At 42.0% G+C, this 18,033-nt stretch overlaps 1 protein-coding gene across 11 annotated transcripts in view; it reads right to left on the bottom strand.

The window, feature by feature from the left end:
• Nucleotides 1-10,857: 10,857 nt before the first annotated feature.
• DLGAP1 (DLG associated protein 1) overlaps nt 10,858-18,033 on the bottom strand; it is a 337,165-nt gene continuing 329,989 nt past the window's right edge. For 9 of the 11 annotated variants that reach the window (XM_024120784.1, XM_024120783.1, XM_055080557.1 and 6 more), the window contains 2 exons: nt 13,970-14,122; nt 10,858-11,067 (listed from right to left, as the gene is read on the bottom strand). In XM_024120784.1, coding sequence (XP_023976552.1) covers nt 10,858-11,067; nt 13,970-14,122 — 363 coding nt within the window. Of the gene's footprint in view, nt 11,068-11,400; nt 14,123-18,033 lie in introns of those variants that run through there. The other 2 variants (XM_055080560.1, XM_055080561.1) reach the window with 1 other exon arrangement.

Below are 18,033 nucleotides of genomic sequence, written 5' to 3'. Positions count from 1 at the left end.
TGGCATGTGGGATCTTCCCGGACCGGGGCACGAACCCGTGTCCCCTGCATCGGCAGGCGGACTCTCAACCACTGCGCCACCAGGGAAGCCCTGATTCACCTTTTATTGCAAAGTATATTTTGGAAAATAAACTGATGCAAGCTAGTCGCTTCATATAAATACTCTGTATGATGTTGAACTTTCTGGGTTCTGATTCTCAGAATGAGAACCAGACTGACAGAGATGTTTAACCTCAATGGGAAGCCTCACGCTCATCAGACATGCTCACTTATGCCCCAGACTAAGTCCCCTTAGATACAAATGGAGAAATTGTGCTCCACTAGCAAGTGGGTCATAAGATTCCTAGTCATGATTTAGGTAACAATAGAATTTGTGTGTGTGCATAGCACACGAATTCTTATTTGTCCTTGCCTTGGCGTATGAGTTAAAGTACACCCCCCGCGAAGCACCTGTCATTCTAGCTGTACCTATGTACTTTGGCGATTGACCCCCTACGTCACTGCTCCGTCTCTCCTCTGTGCCTTTGATCAACCCATTCCTTTTGCTTAAGATGCCTCTACAGTGGAGGTTCTCAACCTTGGCTGCACCCAAACACAGATGCCTTTGACCCTTCCTGCCTCCCCCATCCTGATGTAAGTGATTTGCTGTGCTACTTTGGGACAGGACGTGCCTGTGGACTCTGGCGTTTTTCACTCATTCCCCTGGTGAATTTGTTAGAATTTGTTAGAAATGCAAATTGGCTCTCAGAGCAGACCTACTGAGTCAGAATCCGCTTGTGGGTGGTGGGGGGAGGGCTAAATAAATTCAACTTCAAAGCCATCTTTTCAGGTCTGGGGCTGAACTATTAACCAGACCTTCGGACCCTAACTGCTGTGTGAAGTCCTCTATGCACATCCCCACACGGAGGAAGAATCTACTGTCCTGACGTGTGTTAAAAGGCACAGGACTGTTTGCCTAAGTGCAGCTGAAACTGCCCTCCGGGTCACAGCACAGACACCAGTGTTGGGTGGTGACAGCCCCAAGGGACAGCAGTGTCTTCCCGCTGAGACTGCTGGGCTGAAAGGGTTGCAGCCTTTAGCGTGACAAAGGGATGTGTTTGGTAAATGAAGATTTCCTGCTCATAGACAAATAGGTCTCAACAGTCACACGCTCTGATTTAGGCCTGTCTGAACAGGAAAAGGAGGACCTCTTATTTGTCAGGAGGTCTGCTTGAAAAGAAAAGAGGGGGGAAAAAAGAAAAAAAAGACCCACTGAAATATTGCTTACTTCCTAGAAGGAAGGACACATTCTTGGATTGAACTCAAAGGATGTCAGGCTCAACAAGGATGTCAGTTAACTCTGTCTTATTCTGGGGCCATTTGTTTGCCAAGAACCAAAAAAATCACTCAAACCACTTAAATAAAAGGGGGATGGTTTTAAAGACACAGTCGTCATGCTTCGTTCTACGTGGTCAGCGCTGTGATTTGCGAGGTGGTTGTGCTCACACATTAGGTTTGCAAAATCAGTTTTGTAGCTCTTTGAGCATAGAAGGGGGATTTTAAAATTTTTGGTATCTCCAAACTGAATGAAAACAGACTGTAAAAAAAACGCTGACTGCTTTGCCCTATCAGGAAGCTTAGAAAGAAACTTAGGATTCACAACTCAGGACCCTGGGAGCTTGGTGAATTATCTAGCAATTTTCTTATTTCTTTTTTTTTTAAATTTTAAAACTGTTCAGTGTTTTATGATTTAATTCTGTAAATCATCTTAAAGCCTTTTTAGATGTGGAGTTTTACTTCTTTTTTTTTTTTTTTTTTGGTTGCACCGTGTCTTAGTTGTGGCTCTCGGGCTCCTTAGTTGCGGCATGCATGTGGGATCTAGCTCCCTGACCAGGGACTGGACCCCCGTCCCCTGCATTGGAAGGCAGATTCTTAACCACTGCACCACCAGGGAAGTCCCTGGAGTTTTACTTTTTAAAAAACTAATAATTAAAAAACAGAACTACCGTGCATAAGCACTGGTGTCCCGGTATAAACCTACTGACCATCAAAGTGTTTCCGCTCTGCTCCTGTCCTGGATCGAGTCCCAGGGTTAGCCTAGACTCTGCGGCAGGAACCCATTGGGATTTAGGCTGCCATCTAAGTAAGGGTTGTGCAAATAAACCCAGTTCCTGGAGGAGTTCACACCTTGGGGCTGATGTTAGATTAAATCTGCCTCCACATTTCTAGCGACTTTGTTCCTTCCTTGTTGAAAGTCAACTGGAAGGTGCCTGCATTTGTGGTTGCTGTTTTAAGCATGCTTCTGAATTTACTTTATGAATGCTTTGTTTCCTTGTTTGCAAATGTAGGTGCTAAAACTCATACCTGCTTGGTGAAGTGAAAATCAAGTCAGCCCTTTTGGAAAGCCAATTGGAAACATTTAAAAACAAAAGTGCATGTCCATTTGTCTAGGACTATAACCCTTAGATACACTTCCAGGTGTACTGAAGATACATTGTAAAACGATTTTCACTGCAGATTTTGTTTGTCATAGCAAGTGGTAGAAACAGCTTAATAGTCCATCAGTAGGTGGACTAACAATGTTTTATGGTTCATTCATAAACTGGAATGCTATGGAGCCATTAAAGAGAATGGGTAGGTCAGAATGTTCTGAAATGGAGCATTCATTACTCAATGAAAAAGCAAACAGTAGAGGAATGTGTGTAGTATGCTTCCAGTCTGTGGGAAAAGGAAAAATATATACTTGAATGTGCATAGAAAAATTTTGGGAGGATATACAAAAAGTGTTCAAAGATGTTGAATATTGCAGAAAAGAACTGGAGTGAAAGGAGGCTTATTTTCATTATATACACTCTTATTCTGTTTGAAATTTTCATACGGGTACATTTTCAGAAAAAAAAATGATGCATTGCTTTGTCTTGCACAAAAATCTCACACATACAAAGCATCTAGAGTTAGATGGATTCAAATACTAGCTCTGTCACTTACCTGTGACCTCGAGGTGCTCCCTAATTTACTTGTAGAGACTATCTCATGGGGCTGCTGTGAGGATTAAGTTACAGAATGCATATCAAACAGTATTTTCTTAGTAAATGTGTAATAATGATGGTGCTAGTGGACATTTATTGAATGCTTACCGTGTGCAAGGCACTGTATTAAGAACTTTACATATATTAATTCATTTAATCCTTAAACCAACCCTATGAAACAAGTACTATTTTCATCCTAATCGTACAGATGGGGAAACTCAGGCACAGAGAGGCTAAGTACCTTGCCCGAGAAGACACAGCTAGTAAATGGTAGAGCAAAGGATTCAAACCCAGGCAATCTGGCTCCATAGCCCAAGCTTTTCCCCACTTACCCAACGGCCCTGTCCCTGCTGGGCAGACAGGTCTACTCAGGGCAGCATGAGGCTGATGAGAGGGGTCGGTCCAGTTTCTAAGAGAAATGCTGAGAATATCTGTAAATGTCTTATAAGCTTATGGCAATGCTTTCTGACCAACCCCATGTCAGAATGTTACAATCAAGGTGACACATGGGTGTTTCCGCTGGAGTGTGCGGGCACTTTTCTCTCTGCCTCTGTTTTCTCCCAGCTGGATCCTCTCTGTCTGTGAATCTGGAGTCCCTGACGGGAATCCTGCTGGGAAATCTTTACGGCATGATGAAGCCAACGGGGATCCCAGGGTGTAGAAGGGGTGGAGAGACCTGTCTTTTCTGTGTCTATTATCTATCTAATGAACACACTTTAATACCAGGAGTGGTGGAGGACCTGCCCTCTTTCACGAGGATCATTCAGGTGACGCAGTTCCGTCAGAATGACTGCCTCTGGGGACGGTATACCCACTTTCGCAGTGTGGTCAAGACCTCGTATTTCTGTAGGTAAGCATTACCTTAATATTTAACTCAGGTTCTCTCAGTTGAATATTTAACCTAACTGTAATGTGTTGCCTTTGCTAGAAGAACAGCTGGTCTTTGGCCTCCTCAAAATCTGTCTTTAAATGAAGTGCCCTTGAGAACAAATACATGAAGAATTCAGCCACTGACAGGTGGCTTAGGTCCCCATTAGTAAGGTGTTTTTCTCTCCTTGTGTCCAGAATTACTCAGAATTATCTGAATAACTATTCCTCACTTCACCACCATTTCCAAAGTGCTTAACAGGCATGCTCAGTCAGTTTGGAAATCCCCATTGTCCAATGTTCCAATTTTCCAAACTACTGATCAATTTTTCACTCTCTCTGTAAGACTGCTTGCTTTCTTTATGATTTCATTTTGAACAACCTGCTAGTCAAGGGATCTTTGGGGCATCGACTCAAGGTGAGAACAGACACCAGCTCCTTGGAAAGGATTCCCTTTCAGACATTCCAGACTCATTACCTTGCTTGACTAATGTAAGAAACAAGTCAGGAGCCCTTGAGTTGCTCTTTCAAGTTTGTCAAGTTCAACGTTAGAAGTACCAGGCTCACCCTGACCTCCCAGGTCCTGCTCCTGCCAGGGGCCAGGCTGCAGAGAAGAGAACTGTCAATTCCCACCGGCAAAGGCAGTGAAGGCAGCGAGGCTCTCTTCCCTCCAAAGGACTCTAAGAGTAAATTATTTAAACTCCTTCTCACCTTTGTTTAGGATCTGCCTCTTCTCACACTTGGGAATTACAAACAGACATTGTATTGGCTGAGGTTGCAAAGTACATTAGGTCTTACTCTAGAAAGGAAATGAAGTGACGAAGCTGGTGTTTTAAAAAATGTCACTTACAGAAGTAAACATTTTCTATAGCAAGAGGTTATTCCCTAAGACTAAAACCCCTCTAAAATGCCCCCCCCTTTTTTTTTCAGTGAATAGAATATTTTAATCTTCAGAGATGTTTCTTCCAATGTACTTTATGGGGACATCCACAGTATTATCTAACTCCCTAGATGTTTCTCTTCATTTTTTCATAACAGAAATTTCTAGTAGGCATTGGACTTGAATGTCTTAGAAAGAAGGAAGATGGGTGTAGATCTCAGAAGGCTAACTATGCAGGAATGTTTTCTGTTTGCAGAGCATTGGTCTTCAGAGGTAGTGAAAGCACCAGGGTTTAAGACTACAAAACCTGTAATTGTTTATAACCTCCTCATACTAGACTCAATAGAAAGAATGCATTTTCCCTCTTTATATCACAAGAGAAAACTAAGACTCTATTTGCTTCCCCCTTCCTCCTTTCCAAAGTGAAAAAGAGAGTTTTTCTTTCCTTTTCTTCCTTTGGCTGCATTGGGTCTTCACTGCTGCAGGCAGGCTTTCTCTAGTTGCGGCGAGTGGGGGCTACTCTTTGTTGCGGTGCGTGTCTTCTCACTGCGGTGGCTTCTCTTGTTGCAGAGCTTGGGCTCTAGGCACGCAGGCTTCAGTAGTTGTGGCACTCAGGCTCAGTAGTTGTGGCTCGCGGGCTCTAGAGCGCAGACTCAGTAGTTGTGGTGCACGGGCTTAGTTGCTCCGTGGCGTGTGGGATCTTCCTGGACCAGGGATCAAACCCGTGTCCCCTGCATTGGCAGATGGATTCTTAACCACTGTGCCACCAGGGAAGTCCCAAGGAGAGTTTTTCTATGGAAGAATCTCTTTATTGAGGTCTCTATAGAAGCTCCCTCGTGACACTGATTTACCTATCGAGTAATCTGGAAAGAGGACATTAGCATCTACTTCTCCCTGAAAGCAGACTAGAGGTGTGAAGCAGAAGAATGGCATTTTTTTCATCTGTTCTAGTGAAAACATTTGATGAATAGCAACAGTTCAATCAGCTACATGGCAGACTTTGACTTTTGGTGTTTATTAAAGTGTTTTCTTGTTTTCCGCCGTATTCTCTAAGTTCAGGGTTGTGCTCATTTGCATAGAGGACATATCATAATAATCCATTGACTATTGCACTGGGGCTTCCCATCCCTGTGGTTTTCTGATGATGCCTCCCTGGGCCAGCAGGAAGCCCAGACAGGGAAGAGCACACTATTTCCTCTTTCTGCTTCAGGGGAAATGAGTGACTTGCAGAGGAATTTAAGACCTATTCTGTAAACTTACATTAGTAAATGTGTTAGGACCAGAGAGGGTTTTCAGGCTGGACCACTAGTTTCTGTTTGCAAAAGGAGTCAATCTGATCTTAGTTTAGTAGCTGAAAGTTAAACAGCCTATTGAACAAACCGCAGGTGGATTTCGGTACCCTTTGGTAACAGTGGCATTCGAGAATGAACACATTCAGACAGTAGGATTTTCCATATGTCATTTATTTAAACCAAAATCAGTTCATATTTTCAAGGGTGTGGATTTCAAAGATACAAAAAGAAATTAAAACCATTTTGTTCAATATCTATAAAAAATGAAATTACATTTTGCTGTGGGTGGGGCGGGAGTGGACCCTGTAACATGGGAAATTGCTTCACTGAAATTCAAATTTCTGTGTGCAAAAACTAACTCATTTTGTTTTAGGATTGGCTGAAATGTTTAAGGAGCCCCGATGAAATGTAAGAATTAATTTGCTCAAAGTCAAGAAGTATAATCACAGTTCAGACTACGTGAACAGTCAGTGCATGAGCCAAAGTAATGAGATCTTTGCAACCTTGCCTGCGTCTGGCCACTTGATCATTGCTCTTTGGAAGCACCTTCAAAAGTACATTGTGTTATTTTGGTGACTGGCACAGGTCTTGCTTATGTATAAAAATCGGACAAAGTGGCTTATCTGCTTAACAGTTTCCAAGTTCGTTGCATATAGATGGATGGCTTTGCCCAAGAACTTGGTGGGAGGAAGCATTGTGGACCCAGGTCTCAGGGTTGTGGCATTTTCAGATCAGTGTAAGTCCACTTTATAAAGTGTTCTAATTTACTTTTTTTTGTTGTTTTTGGTGAGTCTGTATTTTTGTGTATAAAGTAAGGCTTACAAATATGACCTAGATGAAAACCAGGGGAAATTGACAGTGACAATTACCAATTCTAAATGTGAGAGGAATGATAAAGACCTCACTGAAGACAAAGCTGAACGCAGGCTTGGATTGTGGACTCAAATCTGTCACTTAATAATTGTGTCACGCTGGGCGAGTGACCGAACCTCAGGGAGCAGTTTTTCAGTACTGTGAGGATGAAATGAAAACCACAATGCATTATTCTGATTTTCCCTACCCCAGAGAACTGTGTAGGAAACAAAACTGATGAAATGTTTTCAAAGAAATCCACGTGGGTAAAAATCTATACAGATCTGAACATGTTTGAGAAGCTAATAACATCTTTCATAAAACATACAGCTCCTGACCTGAAACTTTCAGATGCGTGTAATCATCACAGTAAAAGGACTTTTAGTTTTTGGTACTTAAAGCCCTTCCATAGGGTGCAAGGTCTACCCGCCAGCTCACGGGGACTAGTACATGTGTTGTTACAATGAAAGTCACAATGATATGCTTCTTAACTGCTTAATTATTCACCCCCCCCAAAGGCAATTACTTATATTTTTTTTTTGTTTTTTTTTTTGTTTTTTTGCGGTATGTGGGCCTCTCACTGTTGTGGCCTCTCCTGTTGCGGAGCACAGGCTCCGGACGCGCAGGCCCAGCGACCATGGCTCACGGGCCCAGCCGCTCCGCGGCATGTGGGATCCTCCTGGACCGGGGCATGAACCCGTGTCCCCTGCATCGGCAGCCGGACTCTCAACCACCGCGCCACCAGGGAAGCCCTACAGGCCCAGCGACCATGGCTCACGGGCCCAGCCGCTCCGCGGCATGTGGGATCCTCCTGGACCGGGGCATGAACCCCTGTCCCCTGCATCGGCAGCCGGACTCTCAACCACCGCGCCACCAGGGAAGCCCTACTTATATTTTAGAAGAAGTAGGACTCTGTAGTGAAAACACACAGACCTGAAAGCAGTGCATTACGTATTTTATTAATTTCTTTTTACATTATGGGAAACATTCATCTATTTACAATTTTTTTTTTTTGTCCACACACAATCTAGGTAGATAAGCCTATGAAATTCCAATTCATAAAGCCATAAAAATGTTCCCCACCCCTCCATCTGAAGGCTTTCAAATGAATCTTTTTTTTTTTCCAAACCAAAATAATTTTTAAAAATTACATTTGGGAATTCAGATATGCTAGTGATTTACATTCCAGTTATTTAAAATATGCATCTAGACATGTTTTAAAAAAGAAATGGTAAATTCACAAGGATAAGGCTTAAATTAAAGTGGTAATGCACAGTAAAACATTAAGGAAACATCTATAAATAACAGAAATATAGTACAAATAAATTAGTTCTATTTACCATTTCAAATATTAAAAATCTTTAATCCATTTCTTCATCTCTCTTTACAAAAAGGTTATGTGAGTTGTATGGAAACATCTGCAAAAAATATAATAAATACTTAATTTCTTTTAACGTTTTTTGATGTGGGAGACAAACTTCTTTTGTAATCCCCCCCTCCCCAAGAAAATGCCCAAACACCTTTATACCAAAGTTAAACAAAATAAGTAATTTTTCAGGGTACATACATTTTCCAATATGAACTAAAAAACATTTCTACAAATTACATCAGAAGAACAATGTAACAAAGGTTATGGTCATGGATGTCAGCTTAAGGGGGCAAGTGATTAACAGGCAGCTTTAATGTGGGATCATGTCTTAACATCAATAATTAGCCTTTTATAAAGTGTTTGTACAATTGGTGTTTTCAAGGAAGGCAAAGGTCATGGTGCCTGGAAGCCTTCGGCTAAAAGATTTAAAATTCTTACCAAAAATAGCTTATGAATATACAAATACCATTCACATAGACAAGATAAATAGGCCATCTCTTGTCTCTCTTTAAAATATCCTGGGCTAAACCAGTTTCCAAAGAAAATATTGTAGGATGATCTTGAATCGTATTAGAAATCTATTTCTTAATCCAAATCTTATCTCTACCTCAGGGCACAGAGCTGTGGATGGGGACATCTGGTCTTCAAATGGGTGTGGCTTCCTTCACGTTAATCTGTGAGTTCTGAGTCACTGTCAGGATTGAATGAGACCATAGGCTACCCAAGGTGGCAGTTGGCCTTACTTGATGCAAACTTTGTGTGACCTTCCTTGGCTGCTACAGAGTAAAGAAAAGGTGTATTCTTTTTAAAACCAGCAATACTTGAAGCTCAAATTCTCCGTCTGCTCCAATTTTATAAAGCACTCAAAGGTGCTTTGTTCACCCTAGTTAAAAGTTGGTTGGTTGGTTTTTAAATGTTAGTAGCCCTTGTCTTGTAAACCACAGCAGTAAACATTTGTGCCATGTTTATAAAGATAGCTCAAAGCATCAATGGCTCTGAGAGGTAGCGAATTCTCTAGTGGTTTTAGAATATGTCCATGAAAATAGTTGTTGCCAGAACCCATCACCTCTCTTAATTTCTTAAATAAAATTAAATTAGCACCTGGCTATGCGAGTGTTTTTTTGTTGTTGTTTGTTTTAAAAAGCGTCTCTGGTGCAAGAGTATTTGATGTATGTTTTTAAAAGTCTTTCATTTTTCAGTGGTAATTTCTAACGCTTTAGGGAGCTGGATAAAACGCCAGTGATCATTTAAGATCACCTCATTCTAAGTGCTTAAACTGCTACGAGTAAGGGCATTTAAAGATAACTTGAGCTGGATGCAAAGGTCATACTGGCCGTCCATCAGGACTAAAAATGGAAATCAACATTCTCTGCCAAAAGCCTGGGTTTCTTTCAGTGTTTAGGAATCATGACACTGTCCCCCTCCATGTGGCTGCTGAACCTCGCAGGTCAAATTTCTTCTCTCTCTACCTGGGACCTCAAGACACGTGGCCGCTCTTTGGAACGAGGCAGCATGTCTACTGGGACAGAAAGCTTACTTTACCGGTTTGACACGGGACAAAATCCTTATTCGGGGGTGTGTTAGGACTCGGTGGAGCGGTGAGAAAAGACTGATGAAGACAGACGTCTGCCGTGTGAACTACTGGGTTAAAAGAGACGGATGTGTAGCATTCCAAGGGGATGCTAGGAAAATCCCAACTTTTCTTCGCAGAAAGCAGCCCGGCTGCCATGTACAGCACTCCGTAAGCAGAGATGTACTTAGCTCTGTGTAATTAGGTAGGCCCCCAGGATGGACACTACTAACAAATTAATAGAACCAACACTTTCCCCTAAAGACCCCACCACCACCATCACAACAATATAATATACATAGTACAAGAAAAGCGAAAAAAACACTTCAGGTCTAACTTTTCTTAAGAATAGGACAAAAGAAAAAATCCCTTATGTAGTCTTTTAAACTAGCAGTGCTTCCTTTGCCTTGCCTTGCCTGTTTTCATTTTATTGCCTTTCAGAATAGATGGATATCCCTGAAAGATCGGATTGACAATCTTCTGCTGATTGAGACATCTGAAGCAGTGACTGATGACACAAGAGTGAGGCAGTTTGTGCAGCTGTGAGCGACGCAGGTACCCCCGGCACCCGCAGGGTTTGCTTCTCTTTCCCCCACTCCGCATCCTGGTCCCCCGCCCCCCAGCCCCTCTGCGTCCCCTCTCGGTGTGTCACTTCCCGACTCCGGTGACAGGGTGTGTGATTTCTGAGGTTGGAAATCAAGTGTTCCATCTGCTTTGCCCAAATAGGAAGCGTGTCGGGGAAATCAGGGGGATCGGAGCCCTAGTTTCCTAGTTTCTTTCGGGTGGAAGTCCGCGAGGTCCCGAGGGGACCACCCCCCCGGGGACACCCCCCCCTCCGGGATCCTGGATTTCTGAGATACCCTATGGTTCGATATTGCTGGAATCTAGGGACAGACAAGCTCGAGAGAACGGAGGATGGCGGGTGACCTAGAGGGGCCGCGTCTACACGGGTGGGCGGGCCAAGAAGGCGAAGGGCGGGCGCCGGGGAGGAGGCGGCCGGGGGCGCGGCGGCCGGGGGCCTCAGAGCCGGGTCTGCGCCTCGGGGATGTAGATCTCGATGCTCTCGGCGCTCTCGGTGGCCGAGTTCTGGCGGACGGACGCGGCGCGCTTGGCGGCCATCAGGCGCTTGCGGGCCTCCTGGCGCTGCGAGCTCTCCAGCGAGCGCTCCCGGATCAGCGGCGCGGGGCCCTTCGCCGGCTTCTTGGGCACTGGAGGAGGGGCCCTTCGCTCCTGATCAAAGCAGAAGGTTCAGGACATTACACAGCTTCTCAGGACAAGCTTGGGAAAAACTGGGATAGGTCAGTAGTTAGCACACTTTTTTTTTTTTAAAGCCTAAGGGTGGTTAGGTTAGTTCTGATCTGCACACTGTATATATATATATATATATATTTTTTTTTTTTTTACATGTATAGATATGTATATATTTTTTCTTCATTATTCTGGCTTGCGTATTCAAAAGCCTAAGGGGTTTTAGGTTAGTTCCGATCTGTATATATATATATATATATATTTTTTTTTTTTTTACATGTATAGATATGTATATATTTTTTCTTCATTATTCTGGCTTGCGTATTCAAAAGGTGCAGGGGGAAAAAAATACCGGTAGGTCTAAGGCCAAGGGTAAAGCTGGATGGCAGAACTAGGTCTCTCCAAGGGAAGGATGTGGGTATTTAAAATGCCCCCCGCCTGCTGAAAGGCTGCGGGCTCCCAGCACATTTACTGCGGTTTTTCTCTGGAGGCTCCAGACTGTTCCGGGTGCCAGAGATTTCGGGAAAGGGTGGCAGCGGCTGCGTCTTAGAACTCTGTATCCCTCCTAAGGAGGGAGGCGGCGGGTGCGAGCTCCGTTCAGAGTTTAAAAACATCCCCGCTCTCTCCTCGGGCCCACCCAAACCTAAACAACCAAACGAGAGAGAAGATTGTAAGCCTGCGTTCGTTTAGCTTTGCTGATGCCACAGTGCGTTACACCCGTTTGCACATCACACACAAACACACAGCAATGTACTGGGCAGGGTCACCCTGGAGGGAGGACTTGAACAGTTCCTTACCCTCGGGGGTAGTGGAGTCAGCTCCTAAAACATCCTGCTGGACCGTCACGCCTTAGGGACCTTGGGGCGACTGTGGCGGCCCAGAAGGCAATTCCAGCACAGGGACAGACACTGTGCCATGAAAACTGAACACAGGACTGAAAGAGTTCATCCCCCCTAGCAGCAGCAAACTAGAAAACGGGTGGCTATTTTTAAAGGCCGCTGCAAAAACAAAAGCCATTCATCACTTGGGCTGGAAAAAGAAGTACAGTGGGAAAGAAGGGAATCTAAACCCCAAAGCATTTTTAGGAAAAAGACGGTGAGTTTTCAGGCTGCAAAAAGGTCCACGTGAATCTGGTGATTTCATTTTTTAATAAAATACCCTAAATTCTCATAAAACTAAATGTGAAAAGTATCTTGAATTAGGGATTCCATGATTTTCCAAAGGGCATTCTCTGTGTTCCTCCTTTCTTGCCGGGGTGAAGCGCCTAGTTAACGTATTGCACTGGAGTTGCCCGCCGGCTGTTTAAGGTGGAGTCTTGTGTGGATAAAAAAGGGAAGCACAGAGTGCAAACCATATTCCACCAACTCTGATTGTCTTGTTCATTGTTTCCCTTCCAGTTCATGGGGTGATGCAAAGCTCTGATCGCAGACAACGTGCATGAAGATTTAGAAATCAAGTTAGCTAATGATTTACTGTGTCAATAGGTTACATATCTCAATTCTTAGCTTCACTCCTTTTGGACGTTTAAAATCTTCATTGTTGGGTAACTCAGTAGATATTTTTGAAAGTATGAATGTTGGAAACTTTTTAGTCATATTTTCCTTTCCTTGCACATTTTATTTTTTAACTATAATTTAAAAAAATCCATGAGTGAGAAATTAGATGGATCAGCTCTAGAAACTCAGTTACCAGTAGGTGTGTACATCTGTAGTGTTTTCTTAAAATCAGACCAATTTAAAAGCTTATTTGGCAGACAGTTTTAAACCCAGATTAAAGAAAACTAGATTGAGTTCCAATGTTGGGCTCCCCCAGTGAGAGGCCACAGAGACGTCAATGGTACTTTGATGCTTTGCACCAAAACCCCACAGGTGGATGGTGACAGAATTAGAGATGAGGGCCAGTGATGACAGCGGTGGCCCCTTTGATTATGCACTGGCTGTTGGCACTGGATTTCTCCTGGGAGCCCATGGACTCCAAGAACCCTGGTATTTTAACGGGCAGCAGCAGAAGAATGGATTGGACTGCTGCTTGCTCTCTGATAGGTGAAGGGATCAGAAAAGGGCATCACAAGTATAGCTGTGCCTAATATTTAGAAGTTGAATCTCTTAGAAACATCTGACCTCAGGCCATAGGAAAGCAAAGGGTTAAAAAAGTCATGCATGCCTGGCCAGCCTAGGGAGGTGGACATTGGATACCTGGGCAAGCCTGGTGGACCCGCCATAATCAAATGTGAAAACTGCCATTTATTAATTCAAGTAAAAGAATTTGAGACTTTATTTCTAAGCTCTTGCATGAGAAACCCAGTGAGCAATATTCCCCAAGGCAAATCAACCAATAGTAAAGCTGGTAAAAAAAAAAAAATCCCAACATTTATGATTACTGTGAAACTTTACGGTGTGTATATTTTTAGACTTGAACAACAGTGGTTTCTTTATTACTATATTTATGAAATGATTATCAAAGTCGGTTAGTTTGCAGGGCTTCCTATTTTCTCGGAAACACATTCTAGGGGTGTAAGGAAGTTGAACTCTTGCTGTATGTAATCATGCACTGAAGATGCCATTTATTTTAGTTTAAAAAGCAAAATGGAGGCAGTTCCTTCCAGTGACTAAAATGGTTTAACTTAAAGTTTAATTAACAAAAAAAGCCACATTCCCATTTTCCAATTCACAAAGACAGGTTTTTCTTTAAAAATATGCCTGAAACATATTACAGATAATATCCCAAATGATTACTATGTAAACATTGTCATTACAATGAAATTAATATGATATCAGCTCCATTTCACATTGTAAACAGCAAGACTGAAAGCAGAAGCCTATTTAGACTGTCCGGCGTTTGTGCAGGTTTTTAAATGAACCATACAAAATCTACATTGTTCTACCTTCTTGTCAAGAGGATCCATCTGTTTCCAATTATTGGCCTTTAACTGATGAAGTTCATCAAATTTCATACTAATATTTTCTATGGACAACTGCAGCATGTCCCAGAACCCCGCCAGATCCTGGGAGGTGGGCCTTGGATGAACATTGGGATTCTGTACAAGAGAAAGAAAAACATTCACGCTTTAGAGGTGATGATCTAGGACAACAAGCACAGGACCAAGGTGGCATTTTCAAATATTTCACATAATGCAAGGAGGATGAGTTCCTTTTGGTTTTCAGAGAGGAGAGAAAAGTGAGGCTATAGATGGCACTTTTATTTATTTATTTTATATCTTATAGGTATATATGTCTTATATACATGTTCGCCTTTATTAAGGAATAACTGACAAATAAAATTGCAAAATATTTAGAGTGTACAACGTGGTGATTTGATATATACACACATTGTGAAAGGACTCCCCCACTGAGTTAAGTAACACATCATCACCTCACGTATTTATCTTTTTGTGTGTGTGAGAACATTTATGTTCTACTCTCTTGGCGAAGCCCAGTTATACAATACACTGTTATCAACGATAGTCACCATGTTCTAATTAGATCTTCAGACCTTATTCATTTTATAGCTGAAAATCTGTACCATGTTACCAACCTCTCCCTATTTCCCCCACACCCAAGCCCCGGGCAACCACGTTTATACTCTCTCTTTCTATGAATTTGGTTTTTAAAAAAAAGATTCCACGGCAAATGGTAAGTTTATACACTCATCTTATACACATTTGTGTCAGTGATTGTCAATGTCAAAGTAAAATTCTTCTTTTGTTAATATAACATCCATCAGTACGCTGTGGCAGGGAGTCTAAACATTTGAAAAATCCCAGAATGTATGATCTATGACAAGATGCATTTAAAGCTATATTTAAATGAAAATACCTTCTTGCAAAAAAAAATATATATATAGTGTATTGGTACTAGAGTCAGTATTCAACTCCATGCCATCCAACATACTCAGAGAACATATAAGGAATCTAAAGTAAGATTCATTTTAATACTCACGTTGAGTGAAAATACTAGGGCAAACAAGTGATAAGTAATAAAAGAACTGGATTTTCAAAGTACTGTGTGTTTAACAATTAAGATATCTCTAATGTAGGAAGTCATTTTATCATATAAGTACTTGGACAAAATCATTTGGAAACGAATTAGTTTTAAATTGACCATGACGTAACACGGCAAATGTGAGAACGCTTGTCTATACATACACGTAGATGTCTGTAGTGACCCATTTGCTAGATAATATTAAACATTCTTTGGTTTGTGGATTGACTTTCTTTGCCCTCGTTCACATATCCCTGACAAGTACCAGAAAGTATGAACCACTCATTTATATGGTCTGAGACAGAACAAACACAACTAAAGACTGAAGGTGTTGTGTTCATCGCTGGTTACTACCTGCAACAGTAGCTAAAGGCATTCATGGGCAGATGGGTGGGACTCCCATTTGCCAAAAGTTTCTAGCAGGGGTCCGTTTTGGTTACCTCTGGGAATCTGGGCAATTGGAAAGACTGTGAAGTCTCATGCCATATAATAACTGGAGGCCAGTTTGTACTTTAAAAACCAACCCTATGAAAATATCATCAAGAATTTCAGGAAGCTCAAGGTTGGTGACCATCAAAGTTAATAAGTTGGAAAGAACGTTTTAGCCCTTTCATGGACTAGCATTATTGGTCTGGCTTCAGAATAAATACAAGTAAAGAATATATTTATAAACTTACACTTTTAAAACTACCCATAGATCATTGGAATAAGTAAGATCTAAAATTTGTAAGTATTTGGGTCAGTGTTAAACTCTATTCTAATGACATCTGCATTAACAAGAGGGTTTCTCTGTAGTACTTTGATTTAGTAAACTAAAAAGAAAGTTTCTTAATATCTAGGTTCAGAATAGACAGATAATAGCTTTGACAAAGTACTTGTCAAATGGAGTTTTATGATCTCGCAATGTATTTCCTTATCTCATTGGTAACTAAAAGCTAAATTGCTCATACTTTGAAGTTCACCAAAGTCTTTTAGGTCACAAGTTCTGTTGGTTAAACTGTTTTAGTGCATCAGTAGATGAAATGATAGAGGTCGTTTAACTCTGTAACACGGGCAATTTGCTCCTTTCCCACCAAGACTCTCTTTGCTGCCACATCATCCACGGGACGGATGGGGAAGCAGAGAGAAAGAGCCTGGGCGCTCAGCCAGTCTCCGAATCAGAGGCTCCTGTGACACCCCAGCGCAGAAGGAGATGCACAACCCGCTTCAGTATGAACCAGGCCACTTGGAGGTCAGAGGTGGTAGAGGTTGAGAAGGATAAGGAGGGCCAGGTCCCTGGGTTGACTTTTGTTGCAATCCATTTATTCTACGCCTGACAGTCAAGTCGGAGACAAGGTGCAAGTGTTTGCAGGTGTCCTCCTCAGAGTAAGAACTCAAGCAAGGAGAGCTGGGCCTGGTTGTGACCAATCTCAGTGCTGCTTTTATGCAGCTTTGTAGACCTAAGTGGTGCCATCACCAGGCCACCGTGCTTCCTGCTGCAGAGGAGATGGAGCTGAGCGATCAGGGTGAGGAGGGGACTCAAATCCTGGGGGCCATTTACAGGGATTGAAGTCGAACACACTGGGATTTGAACCTTGGCTCTGCCTCTTACCACGCAGCCCTGGCACGTCACTGAGCTCTTCCAGGCCCATTTTCCTCAGCTGTAAAACCATCATAAAAATAATGTCACTATATTCTCCAGACCGTTGCTTTGAGGATTTAACCAGATCATAAACTTAAAAGCTCTGAGGACACAGTGCGCTTCTGTTCCTCCTTCTATAATTCTTTTCAAAGGTGCGCTGTGTTTGCCCTGTAGCGTGTACTTATTGGTCTCCACCTGTGTCTTTTGGCCAGTTTGGGAAATATGGCTTTATATGAACTTTTTTACATTTAAAGGGCAAAGAATCATATTAATTAAGATCTGTGACACATCCGCAAGTTTACAGATTAGCAGGAACTCTGTACCTTGCACGTAGTGAAGCTCAATAAGATATTGGTTGAATCACTTATCAATACATCTACTAATATATATTATCTCATAATTCAGAATAGAATTTCTGAGACGGTGAAAGAAGGGTCAGGTAATTTTTGCTGAGGGAGGAGAAAACAAACTATAGATGTCAGGGGTGGGGGTGAGGAGGAAGGAAAGGATAGCCCCAAGGGGAGGAGGGTTCAAGAAGGAAAGCCTGGTGAAGAGGGACGGAGAGCACCAACTTTTGCAGGCTTTATATCTGCTCTTGGTTGAGCCCTGTCTAGATAAATTCCATTCAGTCTGTATTTGTCCTTGTTAACAAGATGTGGTTAGAACTCTAAAATCATAGTTTGGGTCAATCAGATTGCAAATGATTCATGTTTTTAACCTTCCAGGAGATAAACTAGTTGCTTTTCATTTTCTTTATTTAGATCCAACTTGATCATTAATTGACCAATAGAAGCTATTTTTGTGGAATGACACTTGTAGAGATGGTAGCATTTAAAAAACATTCTGTGAGGAAGCTCTTGCCCTTGTATTTTGCTGGTAATTTTTTAAAAATGTTGTTCATGCTAGTATTGGTTTTGTCTCTTTATCCCGGTTTATTTTCTTTCCGTACGTCCAAGAAGGATGAATGTTTCATTGGTCTCAGGGAGATCAAATCTATACTTTATGACATCTTCCACTTCTGATTCTTGAATTAAAACAGAGAACTCTGATAAGAAAATAGGCCCTGATGGCTATTTCAGAAAGAAACTCATTATCGAAAATGATTTTTTTGCTGTAATATTATTTTTTACGTATCAGTCTGCTCCATAGTTTGGTAAGAATAATGAAATCAGAAGGCCAGGAAAATGGAAAGTCTTCAGTTACGGGAAAAAAAAAAAGGGGAGGGGGAATGGAGTTTTAACCTGATTGGATTCTTTCTTCAAAGATTACTTAAGTATAACATAAATATTTTTTAATTTTAAGAAAAGCAGGAAATATATGATTCATCAGAAAACTCTCTATTCCAGG

The sequence above is a fragment of the Physeter macrocephalus genome, chromosome 19 (genome assembly GCF_002837175.3).
Source record: "Physeter macrocephalus isolate SW-GA chromosome 19, ASM283717v5, whole genome shotgun sequence".
Lineage (NCBI taxonomy): Eukaryota > Metazoa > Chordata > Mammalia > Artiodactyla > Physeteridae > Physeter > Physeter macrocephalus.
This window is presented reverse-complemented; position numbering and strand designations above follow the sequence as displayed.